General features: G+C 41.1%; 1 protein-coding gene across 5 annotated transcripts in view; it reads left to right on the top strand.

The window, feature by feature from the left end:
- The window catches only part of TENM1 (teneurin transmembrane protein 1), a 1,319,062-nt gene that overhangs the window by 1,245,873 nt on the left and 55,908 nt on the right, over window positions 1–17,281 (top strand). For all 5 annotated transcript variants that reach the window (XM_073641092.1, XM_073641091.1, XM_073641090.1 and 2 more), the window contains 2 exons: window positions 933–1,299; window positions 6,799–7,309. In XM_073641092.1, coding sequence (XP_073497193.1) covers window positions 933–1,299; window positions 6,799–7,309 — 878 coding nt within the window. The remainder of the gene's footprint in view (window positions 1–932; window positions 1,300–6,798; window positions 7,310–17,281) is intronic.

The following is a 17,281-nucleotide window of genomic DNA, read 5'->3' as shown; positions in this document are numbered from 1 at the left end:
ATTCGAAAGAACCGGGCCGTTTATAAAAAATGACACTGATTAAATTCTGATAAGAGTTTGATCAGAGTGTCAGCATAGTGTGATCTGATTCTCTCGGATGAAAGATTTGTAGCACAGATGTGGAGAAGATGGAGAACAAGATTTCTCCATCTTCTTCATTGTGTCAGTACACAGAAATCAGACTGCACTCACATCTCATCCGAGTGCTGTCCCATGATTTCCACGCACTCATTGACCAAGTACGATCTGATAATGAGATCAAACTCAGACATACAGCTATTTTTTCCTCGATCAGACCCTGTACAAGAAAAAAAAAATCAGACTCATAGACTAACTTTGGTCCGAGTGCAGTCCGATGTTTTGTCGAATCGCACTCGGACTGATCATACTGATAATTTGCACCTGCTTGTAGAGAAGTCCTTTGACCTGATAACAAGATATCCCACTGCAGGCATTTTCAGCGATTAGCTGTCATATGGGGGAAAACATAAAAGCAAATGTTTAATTTTCCTGCAGCGCCACCACATGGGAAAATGAAGCATTACAGTTCACCAGGAATTCAATGGGATGACCAAATAATCGCTCCATCTGGTAGATAAGGTTGCTGATGAGGGAAACCCTCTCAGTTGCTAAATAGGTCATTTAAAAATGAGTTTTTTAAACCCATTGACTTTTTATATTTTTACAGGATGGATCCTCTTCATAGCAATAATTATTTATTGTTTATAGATCATTTTGCTAATCATATGAGCCGCTGCCATTGAATCGAGTCAGCTCCCAAATTAGCAGTTCTCTATACGATTTTTAAGTTGGAGAATTAAAAAAGTAATTATATTAAATATACAAAGTGATAATTGGCTACCAATCTGCAAATGTTATAGTCATGTTGATTTTTCATGAAATATTTGATTCATATGGATTATTCCTTGCAGGTTCGACTAGAATGGCCGACTGATCTCGCTGTCAACCCTATGGATAACTCATTATATGTCTTGGACAATAACATTGTACTCCAGATCTCTGATAATAATCAAGTGAGAATTATTGCTGGCAGACCCATACATTGCCAGGTTCCTGGGATAGATTACTTTCTCGTCAGCAAAGTAGCAATCCATTCCACCTTAGAATCTGCACGAGCCATCGCCGTGTCCCACAGTGGAGTTCTCTACATTGCTGAAACAGATGAGAGGAAGATTAACAGAATACAGCAAGTCACCACAAACGGAGAGATCTCTACATTAGTTGGAGCCCCCACGGACTGTGACTGCAAGATCGACCCCAATTGTGACTGTTTTTCAGGTAAGACTAAATGTTTTATTTTGTTTTTTAATCAATATACAATGGTACCTTATTAATAAAGAATAGAGATGAATGGATCTTTTGAAATTCAAATTCACCGGCTCTGCTGAATTTTCCCCAAAAATTTGATTTGCGGCAAATTTGCACGAATGGAAAGAGCGAACACTCTGTAGGAGAGAGAGAGGACCCTGAGCTTACACTTTATAGGAGAGAAAGGACAACAATGACCATAAGAGCTAACACTGTATAAGAGAAAGAGGAAAAGTGGACCCCACTGATCATAGTCGCTAACACTCTGTAGGAGAGAGAGGACCCCGAGGTTACACCTTATAGGAGAGAAAGAACTACAATGCCCATAAGAGCTTACACTCTGTAGGAGAGAGATAGGACCCCGAGCTTACACTTTAAAGGAGTGAAAGGACAAAAATGACCATAAGAGCTAACACTGTAAAAGAAAAAGAGGAAAAGTGGACCCCACTGATCATAGTAGCTAACACTCTGTAGGAGAGAGAGGACCCCGAGGTTACACCTTATAGGAGAGAAAGAACTACAATGCCCATAAGAGCTTACACTCTGTAGGAGAGAGAGAGGACCCCGAGCTTACACTTTATAGGAGTGAAAGGACAACAATGACCATAAGAGCTAACACTGTATAAGAGAAAGAGGAAAAGTGGACCCCACTGATCATAGTAGCTAACACTCTGTGGGAGAGAGAGAGGACCCCGAGGTTACACTTTATAGGAGAGAAAGGACCACAATGCCCATAAGAGCTAACACTCTATAGGAGAGAGAGAGAGGACCCCACCCGAGCTTATACCTTATAGGAGAGAAAGGACCACAATGCCCATAAGAGCTAACACTTTATAGGAGAGAGAGAGGACCCTGAGCTTACACTTTATAGGAGAGAAAGGACCACACTGACCATAAGAGCTTAAACTGTATAAGAGAAAGAGAATCGTAGAATCATATGATTCTATGATTAAGAGAAAGAGGGAAAGTGGACCCCACTGATCATAAGAGCTTACACTCTATGGGAGAGAGAGGATCCAGAGCTTACACTGTATAGGAGAGAAAGGACCACAATGACCATAAGAGCTAACACTCTATAGAAGAAAGAGTGAGAATGGACCATAAGAGCTTATACTCTATGAGCGAGAGGTATCACATCTACAGGGCATTATAGGGAAGCCCACATGGCAACGTCAACAACATTAACCCGCTCTCTGATACTTTAGCAGTGTGGGAATTTTATTTTTTTAGCGAACCGCAAATTGAATCTTAAAATGTTAAAAATCGCATCAAATGCAAATTTCAGTAAATTTGACTCGAACTCGTTCCTCTGCGGATCGATCCGCTCATCTCAAGTAACAAAGTCTAAGTCAGAATATTTGGAAACATTTGTTTGAAGTCACCTAGGACCACGTAAATAGCATTTACATAACACAATGGCCGATTTGGTAAATTCAGTTTTTCACATTTTCAGAGGCAATTTTTAAAGCTGAATTATTTTGTGATCTTGTAATGTAACTTCTGTACAGCCTCAAACATAATAAAATCTCAAAAATGTGTGACATTAAATGCTACTGTTCCCCAGCTACAACTATACCGATTTCTGCATATGTTGTGTTCTTTTCATATAGTATCAGTAAAAACCTCACTGTTATCAGTCTTACAAGTTATGGAGGTTAACCTGATATCAAGCATGAAAGTAACTCAGAGCAGTGGTCTCTATCACAAATACACTGGTGGCCTGATTCATCACTGCATTTTTCCTAGTTTTTAGGGATGAATAAATACATCTCAATTACTGACTTTTTAAATTCCAACAAATTCATCAATTGATTTGTGCCTTTGGCTTGTCCTTTGTGGTTTACTCAGTTCTCTGATTTTCACATCAGTGTGTTTTTTTCAGATGTTTTAAACTGATAGGCCACGGCCCCACTATCAGTATTTGGTCAGTATCTGGTCAGTATTTTTTCTCAGGAGTGGGAGCCAAAACCAGGTGGGGAACAATCAGAGAAAAGGTATAATAGAAACAAGTCACCAATTCTGTATTTATCACCTACTCCTGGTTTTGTCTCCCACTACTGAGAAAAAATACTGACCGAATACTGACAGTGGGGCCATCGCCATACATCAAATGTGGCTTTTTAAAAAGTGACAAAATTTGGTTCAAATTTACGACAGTCCCCTCATGAAATGATTTTATTCACGGCAGTTATTTTGGTATTTAGTGACTTTTTTAGCTAGAAAGTTGTAAAATAAAAATGAAGAGCAATTTTTATTCTACTCAAAATTCATAAAGCATATGCACCATTTTAAAGAATCTGGCACAAAATAAAGAGAAAAGAATACCAAAGGACAAAAATAGAAAAGTTAGAAAAACGCATATGATGAATTGGTCTCTACCCTTAGGCCACGGCCCCGCTATCAGTATTTGGTCAGTATTTGATCAGTATTTTTTCTCAGGAGTGGGAGCCAAAACCAGGAGTGGGTGATAAATGCAGAATTGGTGACTTGTTTCTATTCTACCTTTTCTCTGATTGTTCCTCATCTGGTTTTGGCTCCCACTCCTGAGAAAAATTACTGACCGAATACTGACCAAATACTGATAGTGGGGCCGTGGCCTTAGAGTTGAGATGTTCCTACTAAAATTAAATGGACAACTATCTTCCCAATTCTGTTTTTACGATCCATGGTCACAGAATTTGTAAAACCATCATTCTTTGAGCTTCATCCAATGCGATTTACTTTTGTCAAAGGATAAATCACTATAAGGTATCCAGAAACAGCGTACAATTTTTCATCTGTATGGCACCTGTTTGAGGTCCATTTGGGATCTTTATAGGAACCGTTTTTATATCAGCAGTTATTAAAATTTTCAAGAACATATACAGCTTCCTGTGTTAATAATGACAATGTATCTGTAGAAATCGGATGCTATACGGATGATCCATATGGGATCCAACTGTTGTTGCACGCCTATAGACTTGAATAGGCGGGTCTCATCCAAAAAACCCATTATAAAGTTTCTAGGATTCAGTTCTTCATCCGGGGAGAAAAAAAATTCAGATTACTCTGTACTCCATCCATTATGGTCATTTGTTATATACTGTACCTAAAATGCATTATAGGGCTCGTGAAAACGACCGTAAAAATCGGACTAGTGCTATCTGTCGTTTTTAAAGGATAGCACTTGTTCCCATGTTATTCTATGGGGTCGTGTACATGTCCGTTTTTTTCCTTGCACTGAGTTGGGCCAAGAAAAAAATCGCAGCATGCATGAGTTGCATCCGATTGATCGCACTTGGCCATTCATGTCTATCGGTCTGTGAAAAAGACGAGACCGCACTCAGATGACAGAATGGAGAAGATGGAGAATTTAAAAAAAAAATCAGATCCCACTCTGATCAAACTCTGATTAGTATCCAATTTTCTTGGATGAGAGAAAATCGGTGATGTGACCCTAACATTAAGGCGGTTACATGAGTAAATCCAATCATAATATTTTATCATATGCAATAAGCACTAGATTATTATCTTACGACTGACTCTACTTTGCATGTACCTGTCCATTATTAGAATTTTCACATAACTAAAACAAAGCACCATTAACTATTCTAAATGTGGCCTTCATGGTTTATGAGACAGACTCCCACAGTTACTTCTCATGCCCTTATCTGAGGTCATTCTGTCTTAAAGAAATTCTTCAAAAAAACACAGTTACATATTGTGTAAAACCAGAAATTGAAATTATATTTAACTCCTTCGCTGCATCACTCAGAACGTCACCCCCTATGCTTTAAAATTGGACAAACATGAAGACATAGTGGCACGTTTTTTACTCTCTTGGCCGAGCGTTCTCTATGAAACATGTCTGGCAGCAACTTGCATCAAGGAGAACAATACCATTGGCAGTCCAAATCTAACTTGTCCGATGAATTATTAGCCAAATGGGGAGAACCCCATATAAATATCCCTCCCTATTATGCCATAAAACTTTGCTTTTATTTATTTTTTTTCATTAAAAATGCATAGCGGGTATTAAAATGTTATCCCTAATCTGCCTATATTATTTTGTTTAAAGTTGCCACCTATATATTGATCTGAAGACACCATAGGGTGCCACCATTTATGGCTGAATAGGATAACTATTGTTTGATAGCACACGTCCCACCAACATGTTTCACCGCACGTGCGGCGTCATCAGGGGATGGGACACTGGCATGAAACATTTAGACAGCATGAAAATAAGCAAGTTTTTAATTGACTTGCTTTACTTTTCATAGTTTGAAGCTCATTTTATGGATCCTGGCCTCCAGACATTGGCCGCGTGTGCGCTATAGATCCAGGAGAGGTGGTTAACATTTAACATTCCAGCCAGCTCTCTCCAGCTCAATGATTTCTATACAGCAGTTATCTGCTCACGTCCCTCCCCCTCATTCCTCTCCCTCTCATCTTCTGAAGAGATGCAGTTATAAATCTCCAGCCGGTAGCTTTCACAACAAGTCTCCTAATCATGGCTCTCTCTTCTCTCCCTGTCTGGTCCTGTGTGCTTGCTCAAATGCCTTGTTATCTCTACGTGTAAATGCAGGTATAACAGTGTAAACTCAGAATAAACCACTGATAAGTGAATGCGTTAGAACAGAACTTGTGCTGGGTTTATTAGCTCTACTAATACTACAGTTCCATTAACCAGAGCTGTTACTCAAGGAGGAGAGTCTGCCCTGCCAGAAACCAGGGAGTAGGGAAACTGTAAGGAGATTGCATTGCTCTGAACTGCTCAAGAGCCAACTTTAGAATGCCCCTTTAAGTCAATACTATAACATGTTTGGATAATATGATTAGCACTGTTAATGCTAATACTATCACTATAAATATCATAGAAACTCTATGGGTCCAAACACCACTCTATGACAATGATGTATGGATCCACAGACTTACTATGGATCCTGTACACACGCTCTATGTGCATGCTGCTACAGGAGTTATACATTTCAGAGAGGTGTTTTGAGCGATCGGTGGTGTCAGAACATGGAGTCCCACTGATCAGGAGCTACTATTCGCAGCCAATATAAAACATATAAAAACTTTTTACAAATAATAGGAACCTTTTCAATATCATAATCCAAGATTGTAGCCCATTTTGCTAACGCTCACAAACAAATCTCTATTTACATGCAATGGCAATAATACATTGAGGAGATTGCTGTGTAGGGAAATACAGCAGATGTCCTGGCACCATACGTGGAGAAAGGAAAAAACAAACAAACAATTTTTAAACCAGCAGGGCATTGAATCTTCAAAAATGAGTATTGCTGAGATAAATGCATAATAATGCTAATCTTTGCTGATTCACATTTCAAATTATACCATTTGAAGTAATGCTTTTTAAAACGGACTGTGGATATTACATTTCTTATGTTTACGGACTTTCCCTAATAAAAATTAGAACGTGCAATTTGCAGATTAATACTTTTAATATTATTTGTCCCATAGGTGATGGTGGATTTGCAAAAGATGCCAGACTGAAAGCGCCCTCATCGTTAGCTGTTTCTCCAGATGGCACACTGTACATAGCAGATCTTGGCAACATACGCATTCGAGCAGTCACTAAGAACAAGCCTCATCTGAATGCCATGAATATGTATGAGGTTGCCTCTCCAGCAGACCAAGAATTGTATCAGTTCAGTACCAATGGGACCCATCTCCACACTTTAAATCTGATAACTAGGGACTACGTGTACAATTTTACATACAATGGTGATGGGGATGTAATCTATATTACCAGTAGTAATGGAAACTTGGTTCATATACGACGTGATGCCGGGGGCATACCTTTGTGGCTGGTCGTCCCCGGAGGACAAGTCTACTGGCTAACGATCAGCAACAATGGAGTGCTGAAAAGGATATCTGCTCAAGGATATAACCTAGCATTAATGACATACCATGGAAATACAGGGCTCCTGGCAACCAAAAGCAATGAGAACGGTTGGACGACAGTTTACGAGTAAGTGGATATTTCTTGAATTCCTATCTATTTCCTTTACAGTTCAGTATAATACATTTTTACTATTTAGACACACTACTTGTGTTACCCAAGTTGCTTGTAGATCATTTATTTAGGACTAACCCTAATCCTCCTCCAATATTTATTGAGGGGTCTCCTTCTGTAAAGTTGACAAGGCTTTGGGCACATACCATCAATCTCCGCAGCTTCTCATTGTCCTCTGTACACAATTCAAAAAGATCCTTCATGTTCAGAAAACATTTGACATGTAATAGAGATATGTCAGATGTTTTGACCATTGGCGGTCGAGATGCTGAAACTCCCCAGCATTCGTTAAAACAGAAGGCGTAAGTGCTTGGCCGAGCTCTGTTCTCCTCCGAGAGTGGAGACAAGTTCAGTAGAAAGTCTATTAGTTCATGTACGCGAAGAGCAGTACTTGGCTGAATACTTAGGAATCTATGAGGGTCTCGAAACTCAAACCCCCACAGATCATCATAACTTCTGACAAGTCTCCAGGAATGTACAGTTGCACTTTAATAGTCTGGTACCCCACATCCATTTCTCTTACTAGGAGACCAAGCTCTCAAGTATATATTATATTTTGAGAAAACATGGTCATCGCAGACTTTCCTCAACATTTTGGGTTGTTTTCTCATTGGCTGAGCGGTGGTATTTCAATCTCCAGATACATAGTAACAACATTTTACACTTTTCAAACCTAATTGTTTTCAAGTTAGTCTAAAGAAAAAAGTATAATCTTTGAGTATACTGGTTTGCTAGAATATTTGTGGGTTTCCTTAGGGAAGAGCAACAGCGGCAGCTGTGGCCTCTCTCAATAGATCCATCTCCTCAGCTTTGCTTAAGAACAGCTGCATTGTAACTAAGAGATAGACATTTTTCTGCTCAGATGTAATGATATTTGGTGCTTGACTTTTTCCAAGCAGTTTCTATTTCTCAGTAATTTTTTCATAGTGGCTTAATTGTGAAGGAAAAACTGTCATATAAAGGAGAGGTCCTATATGGCGGAACCCATGTCAAAGCCAGAAATGATGGCATTAGGCAGATTAACCTCATGGAACTGAGCAGTATATGGAAAGAATATGTTATCGTGAGTACTTAGGTCCTACTCTTTTATTGTACTAGTTTATATATTAATAAAGCAGGGATTATTCATCTATTTTATGAAGTATTTGTAAGATGGCATGTTATAGAAATTAGACTGGTGGGACATGGGGCCTAGGAATGAGCAGATCTCAGTGCTTGGCTCTACATGTGTGCATGCTGTGGTAGTCACAGATTGCTGTGTGCCCTCAAAGGCCAGGATTATCTGATATTTCCACCAGTCTTGTGTATACTTTTTGTCTGTGAAATCAAGAGATGTTACAGAAACATATACTTACCACTTTTTTAGTGGTTTCTTAAAACAGACCTGACATTTTTTACCTGTTCTAAATGCCCCTGTTCTCCCGAATCTTGGATTGTTGTTTTTGGGCTCATGTGCCTCTCCGTTCTTAAGATATGGCCCCCTCTTCACCGTATGTAAATCTAGTCTTGTTAGCCAGGTGGGTGCGGTGCTTAAAAATACTCCCAAAATAAAGAGTTGAGGACCACACCCACTTGACTTAAAAAAAAAAGACTAGATTTACATACAGGGAAGTAAGGGCCGCATCTCAGAAATGGAAATGGACAATAGAAAAACAATTCCAGGTTCAGGAGAACAGCAGTGTTAGTCTCACCTGGTGAGGTGGATTCATGGAGCCGCAGGTCAAGGTAGTCACATGGAGCAAGGGCGTAGGTGCAGACAGCTGGAGGACACATGGACCAATGAAGCCGTGGACAGTCTGGAATGACAGGAGCATTATGGCAGATGAAGAGGGAAATACCAAGTCTGGGACAGAACTTAGAGGAAGGTAGAGGAACCACAGGAATATTTGCAAGAATGAATGCACAGCATAAACAGAATCCAATAACAGTTCGTTATCTTACTGCAAGCAATGGGTTAATCCAGAAGGTGGCTAGCTAAGGATTAACCAGCAAGGCTGAGGATATGCAGGATCAAAGAGTCTTTGCAACTTTAGGGTCTCAATACCGAGACACAGGTGTGTCTCTAACTGAGCCTTATGAGGTCTAGAGAGATGATGTCCCGTAGGGACGCTGGGCAATCTGAAAATCCCAAAGTGGAGCACAGCAAAGGGCGACAACCAGCGGGGAAGGGGGCAGAGCCCATCCCAACCAGGACCAAGTAGCATTTATAACAGGTAACATATTTATGGTAAGTGGCACCTCCTATTTTACATAGGATCTACCAATTAGCTCCACTTGTTGGGAGCCCAGCTGGCACAAGCCACAGATCTGACACGTTTGGTTTCCATATCATAGAAGTTGATCAGAAAACTCCCTTTCAAGCATTTCTATTCAATCTGTGATTCTATAGTTTTCTGTTCGTGTCACTTATGGATGTTATGTTTAGATATTAAAATGGCACTTTTAGGTTTCCCTTACTCATTTTGTTTCAGCTGTTTTCCAGGCTTCTAAAAAAAAGTCCCTTTATTTGCTTGTGTTTGTACAAAATCTTCTCAATTGGCTTCTTTTTTTTACCTAAACATCATCATTATGAGTCTATGGCTGGAGCCCTTTCCAGGTAGAGGTTGTGTTATTAATTCTGATTGTAGCCTTCACCCACCTTTGGCCCAAATATTGATTCCCCTTTATGTGCTTCAATGCAAATAATATTGACCTTCTGCAAGGAAAAATTTGTATGGACGTCCAAAAAAGAATCATTTAATTACCATAGAAACAGGGATTGGAAGAAAAAAAGAAGATTTCATTATCTGTGTATCATTTCCTACCAAACAGGAAATGAATGGATTATTATTTATGTTCTATTGTATTATGTTCATGGCGATGGTAGAATAAACGCTCCTGGAGACGGCAGCTGCAACTCTCCAAACTTCTCTCACTGACCATAAATATTTTATGCTCAGTAAATGAATTTTGTAAATTCTAAAATATAAATCTTCTCAATTTGTCATGATTAATTACATTAGAGAAACAAAGTGCTGAATTATAGGAATGTTATGAATTGCTGAAAGCAGTGAGGAGACACTAAGCAGCTTTCTGGAGGAATAGGACTTCATGCACATGGTAAAGCCGTATGCGAGGAGCCTATACAGTGGCACACGGCGTTCCCCAAATATACAAACATTTTAAAGTCTAAAATTGGGACTGTTTGGCCAATACGCCCTACCCTAACTGTGTCCCTGCCTTAGCTTTATCTTTAATCTGTTTTTAGAGATTTTTGTTTGTTTTTTAAATAAGGTTCATCAATTCTTTTCTTAATAAATCTGTTACGGATCCGGGTGGTGGAACCTCAGTGCTGCGGTGCAAGGAGGGACCAGAGGGGCGTAACTAGGTATCAACTCGGACTGACCAAGGTCGCACGGTAGCTCAATCAACTCCGTGAACCAGGGAAGGACCGAGCAGAGGGACCAGGTGCTACTCTGGGCCTGTCCTTGTATGAGAGCAGGTGACTCCCACGGGTAACTGGCAGGAGCCTCCGGGTAGGCACGGCAGTTAACTGGTATGTTCTCCGGGTAGGCAGGCAAGCCAGGCCCATAGACAGACTGGCGGGTTTGGATCGTAGGCAGACTGTCGGGCTGGAGAGTACACTTGGCTGGCGGAGACAGGTAGTCAGGCTGGTGGACAGGACTGGTAGTCAGGCTGGCGGACTGGACTGGTAGTCAGGCTGACGGACAGGACTGGTAGTCAGGCTGGCTTACTGGACTGGTAGTCAGGCTGGCTTACTGGACTGGTAGTCAGGCTGGCTTACTGGACTGGTAGTCAGGCTGGCGGACTGGACTGGTTGTCAGGCTGGCGGACTGGACTGGTAGTCAGGCTGGCGGACAGGACAGGGAGCCAGGCGGGCGGACTGGACAGGTAGTCAGGCTAGCAGCGGGACCTGAGGGCTGAAGCAGAGTTTAGGGCACAAAGCTACAACCTTGCACAGGCACCTCCATTTTGGAGGAGGTGCCTTTTATATGAGAGGTCCTCCGGCCATTGGCCGGGGACTCCTTAGGACTGCGCGTGCGGCCCCTTTAAGAGGGAGGGAGCGCGCGCGCCCTAAGCATAGTGCCCGGGAAGCTCTGCGCCGTCAGCAGCAGCAGGAGAGCCGGAAGACGCCGGGCCGGGAGCGCAGTGGTAAGGGGGCCGGCATCTGTGCCTGTCAGGGGGCAGAGACGCCGATACTACAAAAGCCTTACAGAGAGGTTCTCCATTCTTTATTATATATCTGAGGGAGTCTGTAAAATCATAGAATGACAAAGGCTTTTACCTCTAAACCTCTGTCTCTGCAAAGATCTTTACATTGGAAATCTTATTTTCCTTTATTGAGCAAGGACTCAAAACGTTCAAAATATTTGCATATATAAGGGGGAAAGCAGCAAGAAAACTGTATACGTAGATATGTAAATATATACAAATAAATATATACACAAAATAATACAGCAGCACACTTTAAGTGCTAAGATGTATGTAAACATTAAATTTATAACATTTTAACTGCATTACTGCTATATAGAATATATGAATATATTTAGAAAGATGAAGGTAATTGGCGCATAAATTGGCCAATTCATGAGAGCCCACCAGCCACAACAAGGCGACCTTTCCATAAAACTAATATTTATCAGTCATACCTCTGCCGGGCTATAAGTCTACAACTTTAAAATGCAGGTAGGATCCAGCACTAATTAAAAACAGCCTTATGGAAGAATCAGACGGTCGTATAACTTGGACGGGGATTGCAACACAGTGCTCGGACTGGCAGTCGCCTCTCCCAACCCAAGAGTGACAGCTGCATAGAAATACATGCTGTCACCCTTGGGTTGGGAGAGCCACCGGCCAGGCAGAGCATTGCTTTGTGATCCCCATCCGAGTTATACGGCCGTCTGACTCTTCCCTTAGGCTGATGGGAGGAGTGCTCGGCCAAATGTAGAGGCAGTTACCACTTCCAACAGTATACTACCAAAAGTGTGAACAGGTGCGAGCCGCTATACAGTAACCACATAATATACAAACACTAGAATAAAGCAGCCTCTATATACGATAAGACGTAGAAATATAGGAGATCTCTTTCTTCTCTTATTGAGCAAAGACTCTAAGGCATTGGCGACATGTGCATATGTAATGTGTAAAGCAACAACAAAAAATAAATATAAAATTATATTTATAGTATTGTATTTCGAGTAATATCTAACCCATGTGTGTTAAAGGAGAACTAGGACAACAACGAGGAATAAAAATATAAAAAAAAAGATCAAAATGCTTTAAGCAATGTGTGTGTGTGTATATATATACTGTATATTCATGTATATACACATATTTAGTTATATATCCTATGTATACAGCAATAGATGATGTAACGATTGCTCCTTTTGTGAGATCCGTTAGTATAGGCATCTTGTCAATCACTGTCAGTCACTTATCCATTTGTAGGTTATCGGCACCGACACTGTCCTGTACAACCCAAGCCTGGTGTGCACGGCTCCCTCATTATAACCCCTGCACTGCTAATCCCTATATACATCCAATGCTCATGGGTTCTTTCATTTATTTGTATACTTTATGTCCATCACGTATCTCGCCAATCCTAGAACCGCTCATCTGCGCTCATGCTTTCCTATATGTGTACCCGTCCTTTATTTATTAAGCCATTATGCAGCACTGAAATCTTATCTTATTTAGTGGTATGTTATCTATTGTTCCCTGTTATCAGTTAGGATGGGGCTAGACAGCAGCCAAAAGATGGCTCTGTGCAGCTGCTATGGTTTAGGAATAATACACTTACATGGAGACGTATTGTGACCTCTAGGGTACTGTGTCAGCGACAAATAAATCGCAAAAACTCAGAACCACTTGGATTTTTTTCACCTTTCTTATCGCCATCTGGGTATCCAAAAAGTCATAATACAACCCCATTTAACTGCATTATTCTGCAATGTAGCAATGATAAACATTTGCCGTCATCATCCTACTTTTTCTAAAATCTCCATTTTCACGAAGCTCTAGTTACATTTACAGAAATGATCTTAGCAATATATTTTACAAACCTTGTATTTTAGGTTTAGTGGTCCTTTAACATTGCCTCAGGTAAAAGCCAGGTCACAATTTCGAGCTCTCATATATCACGCTCTTCTTTAGGCAAATCAGCTGAGTGTCATGTGAACAGTTAGCTATTTAGTGGTCAAACACTGCCATCCAGTGGTGTTTTTCTGGAATTACAGCAGAATCTATTCTACCAAGAATTTAAAATACAGCAATGCATTAGCCTATTCTTATACCTCAAATATTGATATATATTTTGTGTAATTTGTATTTTTTACATTGTATTATCTACCTGTATTAATATTCTTAGAACTGCAAATATAACAAAACAGCTACTGTAATTGCTTCAATTATAAAAACACTTGGCTCAATATTACAGCATTGTACTATAGATAGGAAACTCATCAATGAGAAATTGTCACAAAAGTAAAGAATAAAAATGACTAGGAATAAAACTCACATTACTGTCGACCACAAACAGGAAAATACAATCACTGACACTGAAACGTACACGTACAGTACTGCCAAAAGTTTGGACACACCTTCTCATGTAAAGATTTTTCTGTACTTTCTTGACTATGAAAATTGTACATTCACACTGAAGGCATCAAAACTATGAATTAACACGTGGAATTATATACTAAACAAAAAAGTGTGAAACAACTGAAAATATGTCTTAATTCTAGGTTCTTCAAAGTAGCCACCTTTTGCTTTGACGACTGCTTTGCACACTCTTGGCATTCTCTTGATGAGCTTCAAGAGGTAGTCACCGGAAATGGTCTTCCAGCAATCTTGAAGTAGTTCCCAGAGATGGTTAGCACTTGTTGGCCCTTTTGCCTTCATTCTGCGGTCCAGCTCACCCCAAACCATCTAGATTGGGTTCAGGTCTGGTGACTGTGGAGGCCAGGTCATCTGGCGTAGCACCCCATCAGTCTCCTTCTTGGTCAAATAGCCCATACACAGCCTGGAGGTGTGTTTGGGGTCATTGTCCTGTTGAAAAATAAATGATGGTCCAACTAAACACAAACCGGATGGAATAGCATGCCCCTGCAAGATGCTGTGGTAGCCATGCTGGTTCAGTATGCCTTCAATTTTGAATAAATCCCCAACAGTGTCACCAGCAAAGCACCCCCACACCATCACACCTCCTCCTCCATGCTTCACGGTGGGAACCAGGCAAGTAGACTCCATCCATTCACCTTTTCTGCGTCGCACAAAGACACGGTGGTTGGAACCAAAGATCTCAAATTTGTACTCATCAGACCAAAGCACAGATTTCCACTGGTCTAATATCCATTCCTTGTGTTCTTTAACCCAAACAAGTCTCTTCTGCTTGTTGTCTGTCCTTAGCAGTGGTTTCCTAGCAGCTATTTTACCATGAAGGCCTGCTGCACAAAGTCTCCTCTTAACAGTTGTAGAGATGTGTCTGCTGCTAGAACTCTGTGTGGCATTGACGTGGTCTCTAATCTGAGCTGCTGTTAACCTGCGATTTCTGAGGCTGGTGACTCGGATAAACTTATCCTCAGAAGCAGAGGTGACTCTTGGTCTTCCTTTCCTGGGGCGGTCCTCATGTGAGCCAGTTTCTTTGTAGCGCTTGATGGTTTTTGCAACTGCACTTGGGGACACTTTCAAAGTTTTACCAATAATTTTTCGCACTGACTGACTTTCATTTCTTAAAGTAATGATGGCCACTTGTTTTTCTTTATTTAGCTGCTTTTTTCTTGCCATAATACAAATTCTAACAGTCTAATCAGTAGGACTATCAGCTGTGTATCCACCTGACTTCTGCACAACACAACTGATGGTCCCAACCCCATTTATAAGGCAAGAAATCCCACTTATTAAACCTGACAGGGCACACCTGTGAAGTGAAAACCATTTCCGGTGACTACCTCTTGAAGCTCATCAAGAGAATGCCAAGAGTGTGCAAAGCAGTCATCAAAGCAAAAGGTGGCTACTTTGAAGAACCTAGAATATAAGACATATTTTCAGTTGTTTCTCACTTTTTTGTTAAGTATATAATTCCACATGTGTTAATTCATAGTTTTGATGCCTTCAGTGTGAATGTACAATCTTCATAGTCATGAAAATACAGAAAAATCTTTAAATGAGAAGGTGTGTCCAAACTTTGTCTGTACTGTATGTACAGCTGAGGTCATAAAGGGGCTGATTCATCACTGCTTTTGCTCCTTTTTTTCTAAAGTAAAAATGGTTCTATTTGAGAGTTTTCTTTGCATCTTTTTTATTATTATTATTATTATTATGTGCTTTTTTTGATCACTTGGTTTTGTCTATTTTTTGTTTGTAATTCTGGTTGTGGTTTTGGTTATCCAGATATTTTATCCTAATTAGTGTTGAGCGAGCACTAAAATGCTCGGGTGCTCGAAGCTCGGGCCGAGCTCGCCGTGAAACTCGGGTGCTCAACCCGAGCAACGAGCCCAATGTTCGTCTATGGGAGACTCGAGCATTTTTGCGGTGGCACCCCCGGCAGTCTTTTAAAAGCCTAACAAGTGCCCAAAACGATAGTGACAGTGCTCAAATGACATGGGGACAGCATGGGGATCGCCCCAGGAAGCATTTCTGACCCCCAGGTCACTGCTGTCAACAACGTGGTCAGAGGTATTAAGCCACTTTTACAGGCTCACAATAAAACGTTCAAAAACGAAAGTGAAACTTTTTTCCTGTGAAATATGTTAAGGAACATCCTTTCCAAGGTAAAGACTTGTGTATAAGTTAAAATAAATGACCAAAAACAAAAATACTCCTCCACACCTTGGGCTATGTTCACAAGTAGCATTTTTTATGCGTTTTTGCACTTTTGTATTGCTTTCAACTATGACAAATGCATTCACCGTGAAATGTCATTTTAACATTTTACAACCTTATCTGGCCATGTGCTGTGTGACACATGCATAAAGTGCTGAAAAGACAAGGGAACAGCATGGGGAAGATCCCTGGAAGCATCTCTGACTCCCTGGTCACTGTCTAAAAGTGTGCCCATCATGGGCAGTGTTCAATTGTACCTCTCCCATTCCTTGCAATACAAGCTCAAGTATGCAGCCTGCCACCCACCCACCCCCAGGCTGCAATACCATACTGCTTGCTTGAACTTGAAATTGGGCCTTTTAGGCATGTGGAGGCGGAATCTGGCCACCACGTCATGGCTGTGTTGGCGGCCTGGAATCCATACTCAGTCCCCACTCGCCTGGTGGCCGGGTGTCCCCGCTTGCTCCCCAGCCTCCAGGGGGTGGCCGGGTGTCCATACTCTGTCCCCAGCCACCCCTATTTGTCCCGGTAACCTTTCCCACACTTTTCTTAGCCTGGCCTGCTTTAGGGCAGCATTGGCCGAGCCCACCGGACTATCAGACTCCTCCGGTGGGCCCTGGCTTCTCCATCAGGGGAGTTGAGAGTGCCAAGGTGAGGAGCATGATGAGGATGATAGAAGTTAGCATCTGCTTTGTTTTGTTGTAATGCAATCACATGTATGTAGTAGCGGCTAGGCCTGAGGTGGTCAGCGTTTTGGCGCATATCCTACCTCCTCCGAGGATTGCTGGATGTTTTCCTGCTACTATCCAAGTTCTATGACTCCCGTTAAAACAAAGCTTCAGGTGATAAATGATGGATGAGGTAGTGGCAAAGGAGAAAGAGCAGGAGGAACAGGGACCATTCACATCAATATCAGGCCAGTCAACCAGATATGTCTTGTAGGATATGTTTCTGTAACAAAAGGAGCGGTTCGGCTACACAGTTATAGGGCATATAGTGAGTGCAATGCCTACCAAAAATTTCGAGCCACTCCAATGCCCCTTGGAAATGACATGGAGGTCAGAGGGCATTAACTAAACCTTTTTTTCCATTTATAGCAACTGG

The sequence above is a fragment of the Phyllobates terribilis genome, unplaced genomic scaffold (assembly GCF_046119375.1).
Source record: "Phyllobates terribilis strain yellow unplaced genomic scaffold, ASM4611937v1 Scaffold_7__3_contigs__length_470593459, whole genome shotgun sequence".
Lineage (NCBI taxonomy): Eukaryota > Metazoa > Chordata > Amphibia > Anura > Dendrobatidae > Phyllobates > Phyllobates terribilis.
This window is presented reverse-complemented; position numbering and strand designations above follow the sequence as displayed.